The sequence below is a fragment of the Amblyomma maculatum genome, chromosome 2 (genome assembly GCF_055883805.1).
Source record: "Amblyomma maculatum isolate TAMU_Amacu chromosome 2, ASM5588380v1, whole genome shotgun sequence".
Lineage (NCBI taxonomy): Eukaryota > Metazoa > Arthropoda > Arachnida > Ixodida > Ixodidae > Amblyomma > Amblyomma maculatum.
The window spans coordinates 106,417,894-106,435,361 of record NC_139345.1 but is presented as its reverse complement, the minus strand read 5'-3'; the positions used below and the strand labels follow the sequence as shown (position 1 = coordinate 106,435,361).

The window sequence follows — 17,468 nt, the reverse complement described above, 5'->3', positions numbered from 1 at the left end:
TCTGCCCATGCGTGATATCGTGCAAGCCTTCTTCTCCGGTCAAGGCTAGCAGGGATATGTGGGGGAGAGGAGGAAGGAGCGAGAAGAGGGTGCCCGCCCGATGTTGACGCCAGCAAGCGACGGAATCGCGGCAACAATGGCGGGCGATTTCAGTTAGTACTATATCGCTCGGCTGCGCGCCCAGCGATAAAAGGCGACCAGCACGCGCGCTGCACGAGCTGCCGAAATCGAATCTGTTTTCGAGGCGGCGGCCCTCGGCAGATGAAAAGCGTGTGACGGTGGAGAAAGTGGATCGCGGCGCGAAGAAAAACAGCGTGACGCTGCAGCGAGCTTTTTTGCCAGGGAATGGAAAGGGAGGGAGCACTCGTGTTGACGCCCAGGTACGCGCACACGCTGCGTTCGAAGAGACGCAGAGGCGAGCAGGTTTTTTGCACTTGGCGGGGGAGGCAGGAGAGAAACGCATCCCTCATAACTCGCGCCCGGCTGCTGATGGGGGCGACAGGAAGGGCGCCGCCGCTAAAGAGTCGAGACAAAGGGTGCATCCATCAGGCGCTGGAGCGGAGTTGCGCCCCTGCCGCCTACCGCACCTTCCTCCTCCTCCTACTTCAGCAGAGTGCGCGCCTATACCCCGTGTGGCAGAAGCGATACTGCGACATCGCACCGATGCGGTCATGTCGCACCTCGGATCGCGCGAAACCTCTCTCCTCCAAACGTGCTAGGAACCACTCGTGCCAAGGTCACGTGCCACGTCAAACATGTCCGAGCGAAACTATCGAGAAGTCCACCACAGCATGTTCAATCAATCAATCAATCAATCAAAGTGATCTTTATTTGTAGGAAACGAAATACATAAAGAATATTTGGACCGATAGCCGCGGGGCTAGTAGACGGTCCAGTACAGAATAAACTTGGTCAGGCAGCCGTAATGAGCGCATACAAACACACACACACACACATACAAAAAAAAACGTCTAAAACAGACAAGCAAAAAGAATCAACAGGCACGGAGAAAAATACTTTTCAGCAAGCAATTCATAGGCAATTAATACAAAACGCAAGCGCACACACACAAAAAAAAATGGGGAGGGGGGGGGGGGGGGGGAGGGCGGGCGGGGAGGGGATCATAACTCTCCTTGGCTGTTAATAAAGAACATTTTACAACTAATTTTAAAGTTACCTGCAAGTTTCACATTAATAGGCAACGTGTTCCAATGTTTTGCTCCAGAAAATTGTACTAAACGTTCTCCGTACACATTGTGGCAGGCAGGGAGGTTGAAATTGCCATTTAATGCGTGTCTTGTATTGCGAGATGGCAACAAGAAAATATCAAGTGGCAGAGGAATACTAGTATTAATGATGTTATTTACCAATACACAGATTTTGTATTTAAGCATTGATTCTAAAGAAAGTACTCGATTTTCTAGAAATAAATTATTGTTGCTGCAGTTGAAAGATACGCGGTATATTATACGCAATGCTCTCTTCTGCAGTCTCTGTAAGGGAAGTAGATAAGTTTTGTACGTTTGTCCCCAAGATTCACAGCAGTAGCTGATGTGGCAGTGAAATAACGAAAAATACAGGGAACGTAGTATGGTGTACGGGAAATACCTTTTCGCCTTGGTAAGCGCGTAGCAACTGAAAGCTAGCTTTTTAGATAGCTTATCTATCTGCTCTTGCCAGTGCAAGTGTTGGTCAAAGATGATACCAAGGTATTTGAAAGAACAAACTTGCTGAATACAATCGTTGTTTAGAGATATGTGAATCGTACTAGGGTCAATGTTTCTTCTCTTGGAGTGGAATACTACATATTTAGTTTTATCTACATTTATTGTTAGTTTATTAGCACGAAACCATTCTGAAACATTAAACAGTTCGGACGTTATCGTATTTTCTAGGCCCAAGAGTGACTTAGATGTGAACAAAAGAGCAGTGTCATCTGCATACATAAAGACTTTTGAAAATTGAACGGCCTGCGGTAGGTCGTTCACGAAAATGGAAAACAAAACAGGTCCCAATACAGATCCTTGCGGGACCCCGCAAGTCACGGGTAGTAGTGTGGAGTGTCTGTCACTCATCACTACTTTTTGTTTTCTAGCGGAAAGGTAGCTATCAAAAAACTGGAGAGAGGCATTAGTAATACCACACGATTTTAATTTTTCCAATAACTCTGAGTGACAGACGCACTCAAATGCCTTTTTTATGTCGAGGAATATTACTATTGCAATTTGATTTTTGTGAAGAGCAGTGTTAATATGGTGAGAAAGTGATGTGACAGCAGTGGTTGTTGATTTGGCTGAGATAAAGCCATGCTGCTCAGCACAGATTACATTATTATCAAGCAGAAACTTGTCCAATTGTAAGGATATTAATTTTTCAAAAACAGTATTTATTATACTAAGCACAGATATGGGTCTGTAACTACTGGGGTCATTGGGATCTCCTGTCTTGTAGACTGGCACAACTTTCGCAATCTTCAAGCTTATTGGATACTGAGAGCTAACCACCGCATGGTTAATTATGTTGCATAAGGGGGTGCAAAGAATGTCGATATTGTCTTTTAGCACCTTCGATGGTATTCCGTCATAACCACAAGCTTTGTTTTCTCGCAGATTTTTAACTACTGACCTCATTTCTTCTTCAGTTATCTCCCGGAAAGCGAAGGTATTATTTGTTGCAATAGGTCTTCCTAGGTGAGGCGTTGTTGAAGGAAAGCCATTAACCAGTTTTTTTCCTCGATCGACGAAATTATTATTGAAGGTATCAGCCATCTCCTCTGAGATTAAATCTGGAAGGATATGTTCTTTTTTCTTTAATCCAACAACATCGCTCACAATTCCCCATATCTTTTTGGAATTTCCTTCCTGTCTCATAATTAGATTAGTGTAGTATTGTTTCTTTGAGTTCCTCATCATTGCGACCGATTTGTTTCTGTAGCATCGAAACTGTTCCCGGTAATACCTATTAGTTCGATTGTTTTTCCACTTATGATAGTATGAATGGCTATGGTGAATTTGCTCTCCTCCTTCGTCCTTTCCGCTTGTATCTTTTTGTGGTTAAGATCTCATTCTGTGTCTTTCGTATTAGAGTAATCCCCCCCCCCCCTCCTCTCCCCCGCATACACTCACATATGTTCGAAAAAGGAAATGACAGAGTGCAGTTCGGCGAGCCAATAAGCCGCATATATTCATAGCCACGGAAGACGACGGTGATGAGAATAAAACCCTCCGAATCAGCAGTGTCCCGCGAGTCCCGCGTGCCTCTGTCAGCGGTACGCCGACTACGCCGACCAAAGCGCCCGTTTAGGCATTGTCTGCCTTGACCATCGAACGCTGACGCCGCTATCCGACACCGCGCCCAGCCAAGGCTAAGACGAACTTTCTCACGGCCGTCGGCGCAGCACACGAAACCTCAGAGCAAGATCACGTAAGGAGAGAGGGCGAGCCGTCTCTGACGTGTGTGTGACTGTGTGTACGTGCCGGTACCAGGGATTCAACCGTGGGAAGAACGATGTGAAGGTGTGAAATGTGAATACCGTGAGAGTCAGTCGAAGCTGGACCGAGCGACAGAACGGACACGCTTCCCAACAGCGGAGTTCGCACAGGCGCGTTCTTCTTGCGGACTGACCTAATTTCCTAATGCGAGCTCAATAAATTAGTTCCTCTTGTTTATCTGAGTGTCTGCTAACACCTCAATAAGGCCCGCACTCCAGACACATGCGATGCCGCGCGTCACGAGCAGCCGAGGGAGCAGCCGACTCGCTGACCAATTCAATTGATCGTCTCTCCACTCTCGGCAAGAAATGACAAATGAAAAACATTCTGGCGTGACTACACAGTCGTTGTAATCGGAACACTTATACCGCAGATGCTGTGGCACCTGAGCTCCAAGAAATCTGCCCTCCTAATCAGAACGAAAGGATCGCTGCCCAATGCCACCGGCGTTATGCCCACAAAACGCGTTCAATTCCACGGTCGGTGCCATTTAGGCGAACATCGAGAGCACGTCGCCACTGCAACAGCACGACCGGCGCAGCGCCGCCGGAGCGCTATCCGCAACGGCACGAAAACGCGCGCGAACACAATGGGGCGCCGAAGGAGCAGGTTCGGAGACCTTGACAAGGGGGGCCGCAGGTTCAAAGTCCCGCAGGACGGCGCGGCTCAGTAATTGAATCGCCAGGCGCCGCAGACAGCGGAGGGAGACGCATCTGCATAACTGGCGCACGCCCGCGGCGGACCAATACGGGGATATCCCCTTCCGCCGACGATGACGCCGGGAGCACACGGCCAACAGGCCCTCATCTATGGTACACCGGATGGAGAAAGCCGGTGCGTTGACCCTACGTAGGAATCAACGTCAAAGTGGTCAGTTCAGGTTAATCCCATATACTCAAAGTTTTCTACCGATACTCATATTTGCGAATAGACAGCTTGTGTGTGTGCGTGCGTGTGAGAAAGAGAGAAATTGTGAACAAATAATAAAAAAACGCTGCTCGTTTTCCCTTTAAATTTACCCCGGTCGTCCAGGGTGACGAGGATCAGTCGGCGGCACAACGCATCGTTTGCTCCTAGAACTACGAAAGTACGGTAACGAAAACTCCTGTGCAACGCGTGGATTAGCCTACTACACTACACCCGAGCAGTGCAGTAGTTCATGCAGTAAGTAAAGCTGGTGCAGGTACTTACACTTTCGCGCTATTTCCGTCTGCGGAAACTGACAGACGAACAAAGATGTGCGCGAACGGGAGATTCAACCGCCAAGTCAAAATAAAACCATATAATGCATAATGCACAGCGTTCCGACCACTACCGGCGTTTAGCCTCCATAAAAACGCATCCACCGTAGCCGGGGATCAAACCCGTGCCCTCCGTCTCACTATTAGAACGTCTAAACAATCAGCCACCGCGGCACAGCGCATAAAACGTGCGCAATAAGACAGACGAGCTTGCAAATTTATTGGTGCTCTCAGACAGAGTTGGTCCACGGCTGCAATCGTACTCACGTGGAAGCTTCGGAAAGAGCGTGTGACAGCTGTCGCGAGAAATAATTGAAAACGCGAGTCACGCATGCGTCTATCACACAGCTTCGGACTACCTGCCTGACATCTCCCGTGACGCTATACAATTCGAGCCAGACGCTGGCAACAAGAGTTCAGCCGGTGTTCGTTCTGACCCCATCCTCGCAGTTATATGGCGTAGAACCTTTCAACCTTTTATTGATCCTTTAAAAATAGTAAAAGAACAAGAGCGGGAGCCCGGACAAGCAAAGCTTTGCCGTGCTTAAGTGCGGTGCTACCGGAGTTGACGAATCGTTGAGGTTCCGCAGACGAGCAAAACAAATAGCGGACGACGCCGGTTTCCACGCGCGTCACAAATGCAGTGCGGCCTCTCTCACCACGGTGTGCAAGTCCGACCTTATCAAGCCAATGAGTTAGCCCCGTTCCCATACACTCCATCAAGGGGGAAAAGTGGCAAGCTCTTCGGACAGGAACAAAACACTCCAGGAAAAGACCAAAACAAAGCGAAGCAGGCTGGTTAAAAAAGAAAAAAAAAGAAAAAAAAAACGTTTTAAACTTTCTTAAGTGACCATTAATCAACCTGCTCCTCCCCTCCGTCCGAAAAAAATGGCCTGAACTAGATTCGTTACGATGATCCGTCTACGCGGGGACCAAGCTACGCCGCCGTAGTATCCAGCATGCACCAGCATTTGAAACTTCAGGACTCCCCGCGCATACGCAATCGGCGCCTATCTGAAAGGTGGATGCGCAGATCACGGCCTCGCGGAACCAGCTCAACCAACGCTGAGGGCTCCACAAAAAGGAGCAACCACGAAGAATACTCTGAGCAATAAAGTTATTTCGTCGGAGCGGCGGACCCATCTATGCCAGAACCCTCTATTAACAAAGGTCAGGGAGAACACACACGATTAAACAATTGTTCCCGCGAAACGCACACAAGCACGTCTACTTTCAGTCCCAGTCGGGTGACGTGCGTCGTGACACACATCAAAGCTTTACCACAGCGCGATCCACGGGGAGTCACATGTTATATGGAAGCACAAGCGGGCGTACACCTGGGCAGGCAAAGTTCACGATAGCGGAACAGCGGAAGTCTCGCATGCACCTCACCCACGCACACAAAATAAGAGCAAAATATGAACCCTAATCTTACCTAACGCGCGTGTAGCAAACGTGCAATAACGTGAGGGAAGCGGCACCGGTTTCCTTCGGGCCGCGAATTACAGCGTCGAGCCAGCAGCGCCACCGTTACTCGGGTGGGGTAAGAGATTACGCGCCATTGCGGCAGCGCCAATGCATTCGCGGGCAGCCGTTCAAGGGCGATCTGTGCGACACGGCAGCAGCAGCGTCAAGGTTACGCAAACACCTGCCGCTAATCAACACACTCCACAGAGAGGTTTTCGTGCCGCTCGGAGAGTGCTGGTCGCGCGGGGACATTGTCGCACGAATCGCTGTATACAGCTGTCATGCCCCACCTAGAGCGAGGGGACGTATCTCAGTGACACAGTCCTCCCGTAAACAGACGTCTCAAGTCTTCGTTCAGGAACGCAAGTAGTAAGGTGTCGAGGAAAAACATCCTACGCAGTACACGCCCACTACCACACGATAAGCACCGTTAGTATTAATAGGCAGTTTGAGAATAGGATAGGAGCCGTAAACGGGGCCCTAACCACATCTAACCACCCTTTTCATCCTTTCAGACTAGCATTCAGCGCATGCGCACTCACGCCCCGCTCTTCCCATATCATTCTAACCGATGGTCCCCCTATTGTAACTCGCTAACACAAAAACAGTCTTTCAATTCCACGACGAACCATTAAAAGCGCTGGTAACCCTTTTTTTGTTGTTTTGTAATCTGATATTGCCAAAAACTAGGTGGCCCAACGCCAGAACATACCAACAAGTCAAGCGCCCTACAGAGGAGGTTGCCATCTGTATTTATGGAAGAAGCCTTGGGCAGCACTCGAAATGAATTCAGTACAATCTTTATTGACAAAGACATGCGTTCGTGTCGTCTATTTAACCCTGTCCTTGTAAATTCTATCAGCGCATGTATTTTTGGTATAAAATGTTCTAGCTATCCCGATCGCAAGCGCTTTTTACAGAAGTGCGTTAAGCGCATATTAATACAGCTTCACGTTCTCTCACGAGTTTGAGTTGTAAGGGCCGCGCAAGCAACCAGTACTGTGCCTTATTCGCTTCTTCGTGTGCACGAACAGCTCGGCACAGTGTCGCAGGCAAATCTAATTTTGAGCGGCTAAGTGCTTCTCTTAAATCAGATGTCTCACCACGTCTAAGAATTTAGCGCAAATATAATGAACAATGGCCAAAAAAAAGACAGCGCTCGTCAATCGTCTTGTGTTCTTTCTTTGTCCATTGTTCTTTATTTTTGCGCTAAATTCTTGACTAAATGGATCACCAACTATCCCGGCAGCATGCTCTCCTCACCACGTCTACCACACCGTATACATAAGAATAGCAGCAGGAGTAAGGCACGTACAGCCAACGTTACCGATACAGCACCTAGTAACGTTGGGTCGATACTGCTCCTCAGTAACACTCCTAACACTGCTTAGCAGTACTATAGTGCTTGCGAGTGCCTGCCCTTTCTGGGCGTTTCTAGTGTTGAGCGGTGCTTGAGTAGCATGGGTATACGGTGCGGCTACGATCTCGGAGCTACTCTAGCACCGTACAGGGAACTTGACAAATTTGCCTCAGCCATAGAGTTCCTTACACTAACTCTCTAAGGTAAGGTAAGGTAAGAAACTCTATGGCCTCAGCAAAAGCTTAGGAAACGAGATCTGACAAGCGAGACCCTATCTACGAGAGAAGTACGGTTAGTTGGGGCTGTTTAGAAATGGCGCGGAGACAGACCAGAAAGAAAGCGCCTATGTTCTTTCCGCCTTGTCCCAGCGCTTTTTTTCCAACACGACGGTATATACGGGGCTTTAGTAGTTCTAGCAGCGGCACAGATTCGCGCAGTGTGCACTTGGTGGCGGCGCTAGCCTAACTAACCTCAAGCAAAGTGATGAGCAGTGCAGAACGCAACGCCAGAAGTGAAGCCATGGACCAAACCTGCAGCGTTCCTCGCGATCGGGCACCGTGAACACCCGCCACCCTTTTCATGACCTTCGACACGAGTCAGATGGAGAAAGTGACTACAGAGGGCGCTGAAGTGCACGGCGAGTCCCCAGGACGTCGGTACTAAAAAGAAAAAGAAAACTCGACCCGAGACAAACTTTAACGACGACCTCCCGACGCGACACGCTGTATCAAATACACATCTCCCGTTTGTTACATCAGCTGCGAAAACTGGCAACGTCGCCAAACTAAATGTGCGCCCGAACATGCGCGCAAGTGCACATATTCTTCACTACGTCGCACTTTTGTGCTTCAACGTTCAATCACGGCGTGCGAGAGAGAGAGAGAGAGAGAGAGACAGCGACTCGCTTTGCGCGTGACACTTGGCGGCGACTAAATGCAAACGTCACAGTATTTGATCAAACGCCATTATAATTTATAATGGCTAATGTAAAACTTAATTTAAAAACGCCGTGTCAGTATATTAGTAACGTTTTCCTGCACTGCAAAGAGCCGAACGAAAAGTTCGCAGAAGCATCAAAATATCACGGGCCAGAACGCGCAGGGTTCGGCGACAGCAGCTTGCGAGAGTGAATGCGTTACTGGTAATTCATTATGCCTGTAGGAGGAGGAATGGGAGGGGCTTCAAGGGGCCCCTTTTCTAATCGCGCTCCTTCACGTTACGTTGGCGCCACAGACCAGGGAGACGTATACCCTCAACAGCTGCCGCTACGAAAGAAACCACGACGCTTCTTTCATTTAGGCACAATATAACTAGGTGCTTCTCTTGCTAATAGAAGCTGTTAACGGAACCTTTATTTGGTGTCCATATAAAATCTGCAATGCACTGAGCAGCCTGTCGGTAATACTTTCCTACAATACGCTTTGAGGGACGAGCCCGCGAAGTACAGCGACAAAATGCCACCATAAACGTTTTGCTGACAAGGAAAACTCGAACGAGGACCAACTCCGGCCAGATCGTGCTTGTTGAAACGCCACTAAGAACGGGATATGCAAAACAAAGGTAATAAGAAATGCACGCTTGCGAGCCGAAAAAAAAAAATAAGAGGCGTGGAGGAGGGCCGTTGGCAACAGCCCCGTGCGACGTACAACATGAGCTTAAAGACTACAAGCGGCACTGCAAGATAAAATAAAATGAGAGCAAGAAAAAAAAAAATGGAGAAGGCGAAGTGGGCAGGCTTCCACGGAGTGTAACCAACCTCCTCTTCACAATACACGCTTCGCCACCGCTGCTGCGCAGCGCGCGAACAAGTCAACGCCAGCAGGCCACACCCCCCGAGTGTCAGTTGACCGGCGCTTCGCGGGTTTCGCAATAAACTTGTCATCTCAAACTCCACGAAGCGCGCCCGAGACAACGGCGAGCGATCATCGCGAAGCGGCGCGCCGCATCGTGATTGATATCTCGCGCGGAGATTCTCTTCCACGAAGCGGACGAGACACGCGACGACACGACCGAGCCTCCAGGCAGCCATGCGGGTAGCTCTGCGTCGGAAGGCGGTGATGGTCGTAGCTGCCGGGCATTTAGGCACACGACAGTCGTCCGCGCACGCATACACACACACACACACACAGTGCCGGGCAAGAGGAGCGCGAACGAGAAGCCCCGAGGCGGCAGCGCGCGCGCGCAGCCAGCTGCCGCCGCTCGGCGTGAGTCCCTACGCACGCCCAGCCCGTGGCGACATCAAAACCCAGTTCAGTCACTCAGGGAGGAGAGGGGCCGTTCCCGCGTTGCGCCGCCGCACTCGGTCGTCGTCGGGCTCGTCGGCGCCGATGTGACCCGTGCGAACCGGCGCTCGCGGCAACAGGCGACCACCAGACTTTCCCATAACAATCCCCCACAACTGCACACTACAACGGACTCCCAAGGAAGGCAGACGCGGTCGACTTTTGCCAGCGAGACGCAACGAACCCACCCGCTACCTTCCAGGACGGTGCGCGAAGCCACCGCACCGTAACCCGAGAAAGCAGACTCTGTGCCAGCAGGATACGGATAGCGACACCTCCGCGATATCTATACACTCACTGCAAAGGCCCGAAATTTGGGAATATCGCATTGGTCCAAAAAAGCACCCGGCGCAAAAGAAAAGAGCGGCTCTCTGCCACCAATAGACGCAGCTTATCCGTATCTCACAGCTACGGCAGACGATCAAAGGCTGACAGCAGAATGTGCGGATACGCGACGGTCGGGCGTCCGTGCTTTTTTTTTTTTTTTTCCTTGCAAACAAGCGTGGGACCATCGCGACGGCCAGCTTGCGTATACATCTCGCCGGCGGCGCCAAGTGCTATACTGTCAAGTTGACAAGCACTTTGACGCGGCCTAGATGTCAGCAGAGAAAGGGGACAAGGCGGACAAAAGGGCCGACACGTAGCGTCGACCGCTGGACGGAGACCGGGATGGTGTGACGTATGACAGCCTGCAATTGAGCTCGGATCGATCATTGCCCCGAAAATGGGTACGACTTTCATTCATGAATTTGATAAAGGATCGGCTGGCACAGCCGACATTTCGCTCTTTGATCCTATGCCGCGATCCTGTCCGAGATGAATAGAAACTCCACATTTTGTTATTTTCATACAGGGCTTCGCTATGGGGGGGGGGGGGGGGGGGGGTAATTCCACAGTACTACTAAAGTTATGTAGAAGACAAAGCAACCAAACCCGAGCCCCAGAAACCGTGAAGGGCGCTGCTGGATCGCTGTGAAAGGCCAGGTGATGCCCGTAGAAGGCGAAATAAAACCCCTCCTAAGACGCGTACAGATTCACAAGAAATGGGTTCAGGCGCGCCTGTAATTAAGCCTACATGTCGTGCCCCCTTATGACTAAACTGATGACGATGATCATTCATGCAGCAACGCGCTCCTCTAGCGGCCGCTACTCGCAACAACCAAGTTGCTCTGCGGAAAAGGGGCGCGAAGGACTCTGTCGCGATTATAAATAACCGTCACGAGGAGAGGACTAACGTTGTAGGCAGACTCGGCACCTCCTTTAGGGCTGACTGTATTCCATCCCCGGCGTCCAAGAACCGCGAAGAATTTATATGTAAACAAACACAAATGTAAGCATCAATAGATTACCGCTGATATGACACGTTGGTTAAACCATGGAAAGACCAAACATCGAGCATGGTCGCTGTTGCTAACAGCCCGTTACAAAGAAGACAATCCTATCATCGATCCATCCTTTAAATGGTCAGAACAGCTTACTTTAGGGCAGTTGACACGCGTGATGCGCGATTTGTTGCCATCGCTACACACTATAGGCTTAGTCCCGGAATCGAGGTTGCTTGACAACGAGACCGCGGGACATGGCCTGCGGAAACGGTGGCAAGGAAATATGTGCGTGAGCAGGACGTTACCGAATCGCGTAAAGCCTCTAAAGCGAGCTACTGTCTTCCGGAGCATTACTTATAACATGATGTTTCACCAATCCCCAATCGTGCCGAAAAAACACTGGACCCGTGAAAGGTGTGTGGATACACATACATGGGATATCATTGGTGTGGATATGAAAATCGACTGTGTGGATGTGGATACGCTTCTCAGTTTCCGGCTATCCTATGAATTTCATAAAAATAAATACCTGTAGCTCTCATCAGCGATATGGTTCTCGGTAATGTACTGTGCAAGATTCCTTAACGCCTGGCATCTGCGCGATTCCAGAAATGTCTCAGGGAGAACACATGCGCTAATGGACACATCATCACTGTCACTGTTCTGGCCTTTAGGACATCAGTGTGAACATATACGCAGCGTCATACTTTAAATGAAGCACGTGATCCCCTCTCGTTCTCTCTTTAATACCCCCTTTCACTCCGCTTAGTACACAAAATTACCTCCAACACTTCTCTCAAAAAAAAAAAAAAAAAGTCCGCGCTACGTGCCTACCGTTTAGGCATTGCCATAATTTTAATTTATTTACAGCACTCCCTCACTGTCACTGCACGTATTTGAATATAAAAATGTTGTACGTTGCACAGACTGCCAATCCAAAAAAGAAAAAAAGAGGTAAACATGTTACTGCTCACGGAACACGTTTGACTGACCCTTGCTGCATTCTTTGCTCCTTTCACCCCTCTCATCCTCTACGAATGATCCCCACGCTGCGCGCTCCTACTGAACTTGACTAGGGTGTCGGGGTGTTCCAGATAGGGGGCGGACTGAGAGGAGAATGGGGAATTTTGAAAATACGGTGCGCGGTCTTTTCTGTCCTCACGCCCCTAGAAGCCCGTCTCCTTCCCTTTCCCACACGCCTCAGCTGCAGAGCCACAGGAAGTTGTCCAGGAGAAGAAGCCTCGCGGACAGCTTTTCGTGGCTGTGTAGTGGAAGCTAGGCAGCAATGGCGACACCCTGTGTACTTGTTCGCAGTAGTAGGGACTCTAGCAGTAGGGGTGCGGTAGAGTGAAGTGGGGAGTTGAATGAGGTAGCCAGTTCTCCACGCCCGGACGGGTACATTTGGATAAATGGATGGAATATAGGAGCGTCCTCTTTGAAACGGGATGGTAGCAGTAGCTATCATGCTCATTTTTCTCCCTATATCTTAATTATTGTTTTAGAATGGTTAACTATACCATCATTCTATTTATTAAATTTTTGTTTCTACATTACTAACATTATGTCACTTCTCTGCTTTTAAGCCACCAATCTTTCAGTCGTTTTTTGCTAGCTTCCACCGCCGGTTTATTCACCCGGTCAAACCGGGCCCCTCAATGCGCCACCTGTCCGTGCATACCTGCCACGGAGAGTTCTGTGCCTCGCCGAAGTCAAGCGGGGAACGTGATTAGAACGGGGCACACTGCAGTACGCGGGAAAGGCCGGCGCGGCTTCAATTTTTGTTACAACGACCGTGAACTCGTAAAAGCGAGGTCTTTCGCGCGTCGTTCCAAAAAACGGAACATATCCTGGTATAGAAGAGAAAAAAGAAAATAGATCATCATTCACGTGTGACACTCCGACCAATGAGGAGCGAGATGACATCGAGGCGCCTCATAGGTTTGGGCAAAGCGACTCGGGCTATCAGAGACGCCGTAGTGGAGGACTCCGGAAGTTTCGACCACCTGGGGTTCTTTAACGTGCACTGACATCGCACAACACACGGGCGCCTAGCTTTTCGACCCCATCGGGAAGCGGCCGCCGACTGCAGAGGATAAATAGCATTTCAAGTTAAAGAATTTCAACTGCTGTACACGACTCTATGCAACAGCGGATAAATATCAAATTATACTGCACAGGACAACGGCTCCAGTCTGAAATATCATTTTATGAGATGACTGTGAGGATCTATGCCTGAAACCCGCAGTGTTCTATGCGCCGCTCTGGTGCCAAACTGATATTGATGGTAACACTGATGGTAACAAAACGCATACCACGTCGCGCACACTGATCGGTCAGGCGCGCAAGTTTTTAGCTTCTCAATGCGGTAAGATTGCGCTATCAACGAGTGCGTTGTTCCACCCTTTGTCTCCGCGAGCCACTCTCCTCGCTCATTCCGATCACGAAATCGCTCCACACCCTAGCTGCTGACATCGACAGTGGAGAGCTGGTTTGGAGCAGCGCGAACAAAAGTCAAGGAATGGCAGCCTGGGACACCGACTGATCCGGCTGCTTTGCATGCTGCCATCTAGTTCTGCGAAGGTCGCCCCACTAATCACGAAGAGAGGGAGAGGAGCTGAAAGCCGAGTAAGCCAGGCGGTAGGCCTCGCGCGCTCTGCGGCCCGGAAAAAAAAATTACGCGCACGGCGAAGTCACTCCGGCGTCGCGTTGTTGCCGCTTGCACTAGAGCGGCTGGCTAGGCGACGGAGAAACAGCTGATAGCGAGAGCTGCAGCGGAAATTGGGCCAGGCGCCCTCGCGGGTACGTCGGGCTGCCGCGCTTGCTCGCAGGTAGAAAGAAGAAAATGAGAACTAGGAAAAGCCTTGCCACTCTGCTTGCGCGTTCTCCGCGCGTGCTGTCGCAGGCAGCGATCGCGCGATGATCTTCTCTCGCCTGCAGACAACAGCACTAAAGAAGTGGACGACATACTACGACCCCTCATGCGCAGGGTGTAAACGGCTCTTGAGTTTGCTGTCAAATAGGCGCTCCAATTTGAGAAATAAAGAAGCCCGCGGCTAGATACGCTCGCGTGCAAAAATAGTAGCCAGCCGACAGTGTGCGGTTGCTACGCGACGCGTTCCAACTGTCGCAGCAGCGACTGGCCAGCTGACCATCCGTCAACCTGTTGCGCTGATCGAAACTTCACGCATCGCGTGTGGCCCCAGGCAGAATGCCAAAGCTACGCGCCTCTGTTGACCAACGGATGACAACAGATACGAGCGTATGGTAACAATGTCCAGCATATGGCCGAGAATGGTCCTAAGCGAAGCGCGTAAATGAACGCGCACTCCCGTGTTTTTAATAACAGTAAATAACATCACATGATGAAAACGACGGCGAAAACTTACTTGAGGAAGTAGCGCTGTCCAGTGGACGTCTTGGCCATCTCCCAACCGGGGGGAAGATCGTCGGCGAGGTCGTAGCTCTGCTGGCGCAAGTGCTGCGGGCTGGGCGCATTGTAGCTCTGCTGTAGGGAGGCGGGCGACGAATGCGCCCGCGGGTGGTTCACGGGCAGAGATGGCGGGGCAGCGGCGGCCGCCGCAGCCGCGGCTGCTGCCGCCGCCGTAGCCTCGCTGGCTGACGGCGAGAAAGTGGCGTCGCTACTCGATTCGCGACTGTGCGAGGCTGACTTCGAGCGTTCTGGCTGTTGGAAGAACGAGGCGGGCAGGTTCCGCAGACGCATGGGCACGCTCAGCGGCACTCTGTCGCCGGGTTGCATGACAGCCTTAAAAAGATCGTCCAGGTTTATGTCACTGTCACTTCGAATGCGCACGATATGGTTGGGGCCCTTCTGCTCGATCATTTCCCCGCGGCCGTTAGTGGCCGCGCCGTTGTTGGGCTGAGAAGGCGACGACGACATCTTGGCGGCGGCGGTAATCCTGGGCGCCGAGGCGGTGAGATTCGTCGACGACTTGCCCGGGCTTATAACGCGAAGGCTATGGCAACGCGGCAGTCACGCTGGTCTTCAATAATGCACACACACGCACACAACAACACACACGCACGACAACAACCCTCGTTTCGGTGCCGCCTACCCGCAAGGCAACCCTACTCCCGTCTACTGTGCAACCGCTTGTTGCGGAGCGCTGGCAGCCGAAACCGATGCACCGCCTAGTACGCATCCGCCGCTGTAGAAAGTAGTGCGTAACTTCCGCTCCGCTCAGTAGATAAATACTGCTGTAAAAGTTTTATTCATTACTTTTATAAAGTTCATACCTAGAAATGTAAATCCTTAAAAGTAAAATTTAACTGATTATTGAAAAATAAGAAAGTTTGCTTGTTTGGGAGTTCGCTTGCACCCAGAAAAAAGTCGCGCTGGCGGAAGGAGTCACCCTACGCTCTGACTGGCCGAAAGTGGCCCAACGGGGCGGATGACGTCAAGATTCAGAGGACGTGACGTCCTCTACGTCACCATGCTCCGTCGAGGAATGAGCAAAAAGCGCGCTAAATTCAATAATAGACTGCTCGCAGCAGCGCTGCAGCGAAGCGGCCATCGCTCGCTGAACAGAACAGGAATGACACTCTAACTCCGTGCAAAAATATCCATCGCCATAGCAGTCTGTTTTTTTCAGGATGCTATGTTATTCGTCACGACTTCGCGAGCGCGAGGCAGCGCTGCATTTCGCGATAATGTTATTTTAGTGACACACTCAATAGCAACACGCAAGAATAGCCTTTGAAAACAAGACTTACACGGACAGATTTCTTACCGCTGTAGCGCAAATTAAATCTCCTTGGTAATAGTAAGTCTTAAACGTACTGAAGGCGTTGATTTGGTTTGGAATTGTTGGAGGCCTATCAGCATAAAAGATATGATTCTCTACCGACCCTCGGCAGAGACAGCAAGTGTGTGACTGCAAGGCAGTACACAAACCCTGACAATCCTCAGAGCATCAAACACGAAATGGTACTTTACTGCCTTCCTGACGACGTGGGTAGCGCTTTTAGCCTATGCTACCTAAGTCCGGGAGAAATACATGAGCTAAGGTTTTTAAAATGCTTATAAGCAAACTATTGGTCATCGCACGTTTTCACTAGCATTTTTCTTTACGTTATGTAAATACTGTGGCTGGCATTATTCAAACGCCTCAGAGCGCCAATTATTGAACTAATTAACTAAAATGTTGCACATATTTCACCCCTTGAGAATCTGATTATGTGGAACGCAAAGTATAAGCTGCTTTGCAGCCCGCATTCAGTGAAATTCGCAGACATTTCGATCATTTTTCCAAGAGCTGTAGCTTGGTGAGTTTTCACTAACTTGGAGCATGAAACCGGAAGAGGATAGGCAAAAAAAAAAAAAAAAGATAATGTGACGATCACTTGCGCCTATTATATCTCATCCGTCGCTAGAACCGCGGGGGCGACTACGGTGCTTGCTTTTGATTTTTAAAGGCTGTTGTAATAGAAGAAAGATCAAAATACGTCCAGCCACACCGTCTCTATCTCTGTATTCCGTTTCACAAGCTGCCTGCAGCACTGCCAAAGGTAAGGGCGATCTGGACCAATTATGATGGCACTCACTACGTCACTTTGCTGGTATACCCTCTAGTGCCGCCATCAGCGACCATTTAGTGTGCTCCATCCCTCCGTACCAAGGCACGTATGTGCCTTGGTACGGAGCTCATGAGCTCACAGCTAATTCATGAGCTCACAGCTCATGAATTACAACGGCGCAGGGAATTTGTGTTTCGTGCGAGGGCACTATTTTTTTCACTGTGAATTTAATAGTTACTATTCAGCGCATTTCACGTAATTTAAACCAAACTTTTAAAGAATGTGGTACACCGCCGATGCGTGAAATGACATGATGTTAATCGTCGTGCACCGCAACTCAGAGTATATTTTTAAACTATCTCGGGAATATTTTATTAGCCAAAATCAATTAAGAAATATCGTAGCATTCAGTTTAGTCCAGGTCACACTACTGTAAGGTTGTAGAGGCGTGTGAGAAATAGCCGATGCAATCTTTTCCAACCGCATATCTCGTGCATGGTATGGATCTTTTTCCATTTATGCCTTGCGCATATGCGCATATGCGCGTTTCCACTCGGCCGCCGTTTTTTATCAGTCGAAAATGGGGGAGGAGTTTGCTGCACGTGCTTTTGCGTGGAGGACGTTTGCTGGACCACTGACGTGACCAAGTGGTGGAGAATAATTGGGTACAATGCTATCACATTCTACGCAGTGGCAAATGCATGCGTGATCCCAGCCCACACCGGCCTCAAACGAAAAAACGTGGTCAGGCGCGTCAACGTCCCTTT

The 17,468-nt window shown here is 50.0% G+C and overlaps 1 protein-coding gene across 3 annotated transcripts in view; it reads right to left on the bottom strand.

Annotated features, from left to right (window-relative positions):
* The window catches only part of yki (Transcriptional coactivator yki), a 168,198-nt gene extending 152,896 nt beyond the window's left edge, over positions 1-15,302 (bottom strand). Inside the window, exon 1 of one of the 3 annotated variants that reach the window (XM_084594981.1) lies at positions 14,553-15,302. In XM_084594981.1, coding sequence (XP_084451107.1) covers positions 14,553-15,064 — 512 coding nt within the window. In that variant the 5' untranslated portion in view covers positions 15,065-15,302. The remainder of the gene's footprint in view (positions 1-14,552) is intronic. The other 2 variants (XM_084594982.1, XM_084594979.1) reach the window with 2 other exon arrangements.
* Positions 15,303-17,468: the final 2,166 nt, after the last annotated feature.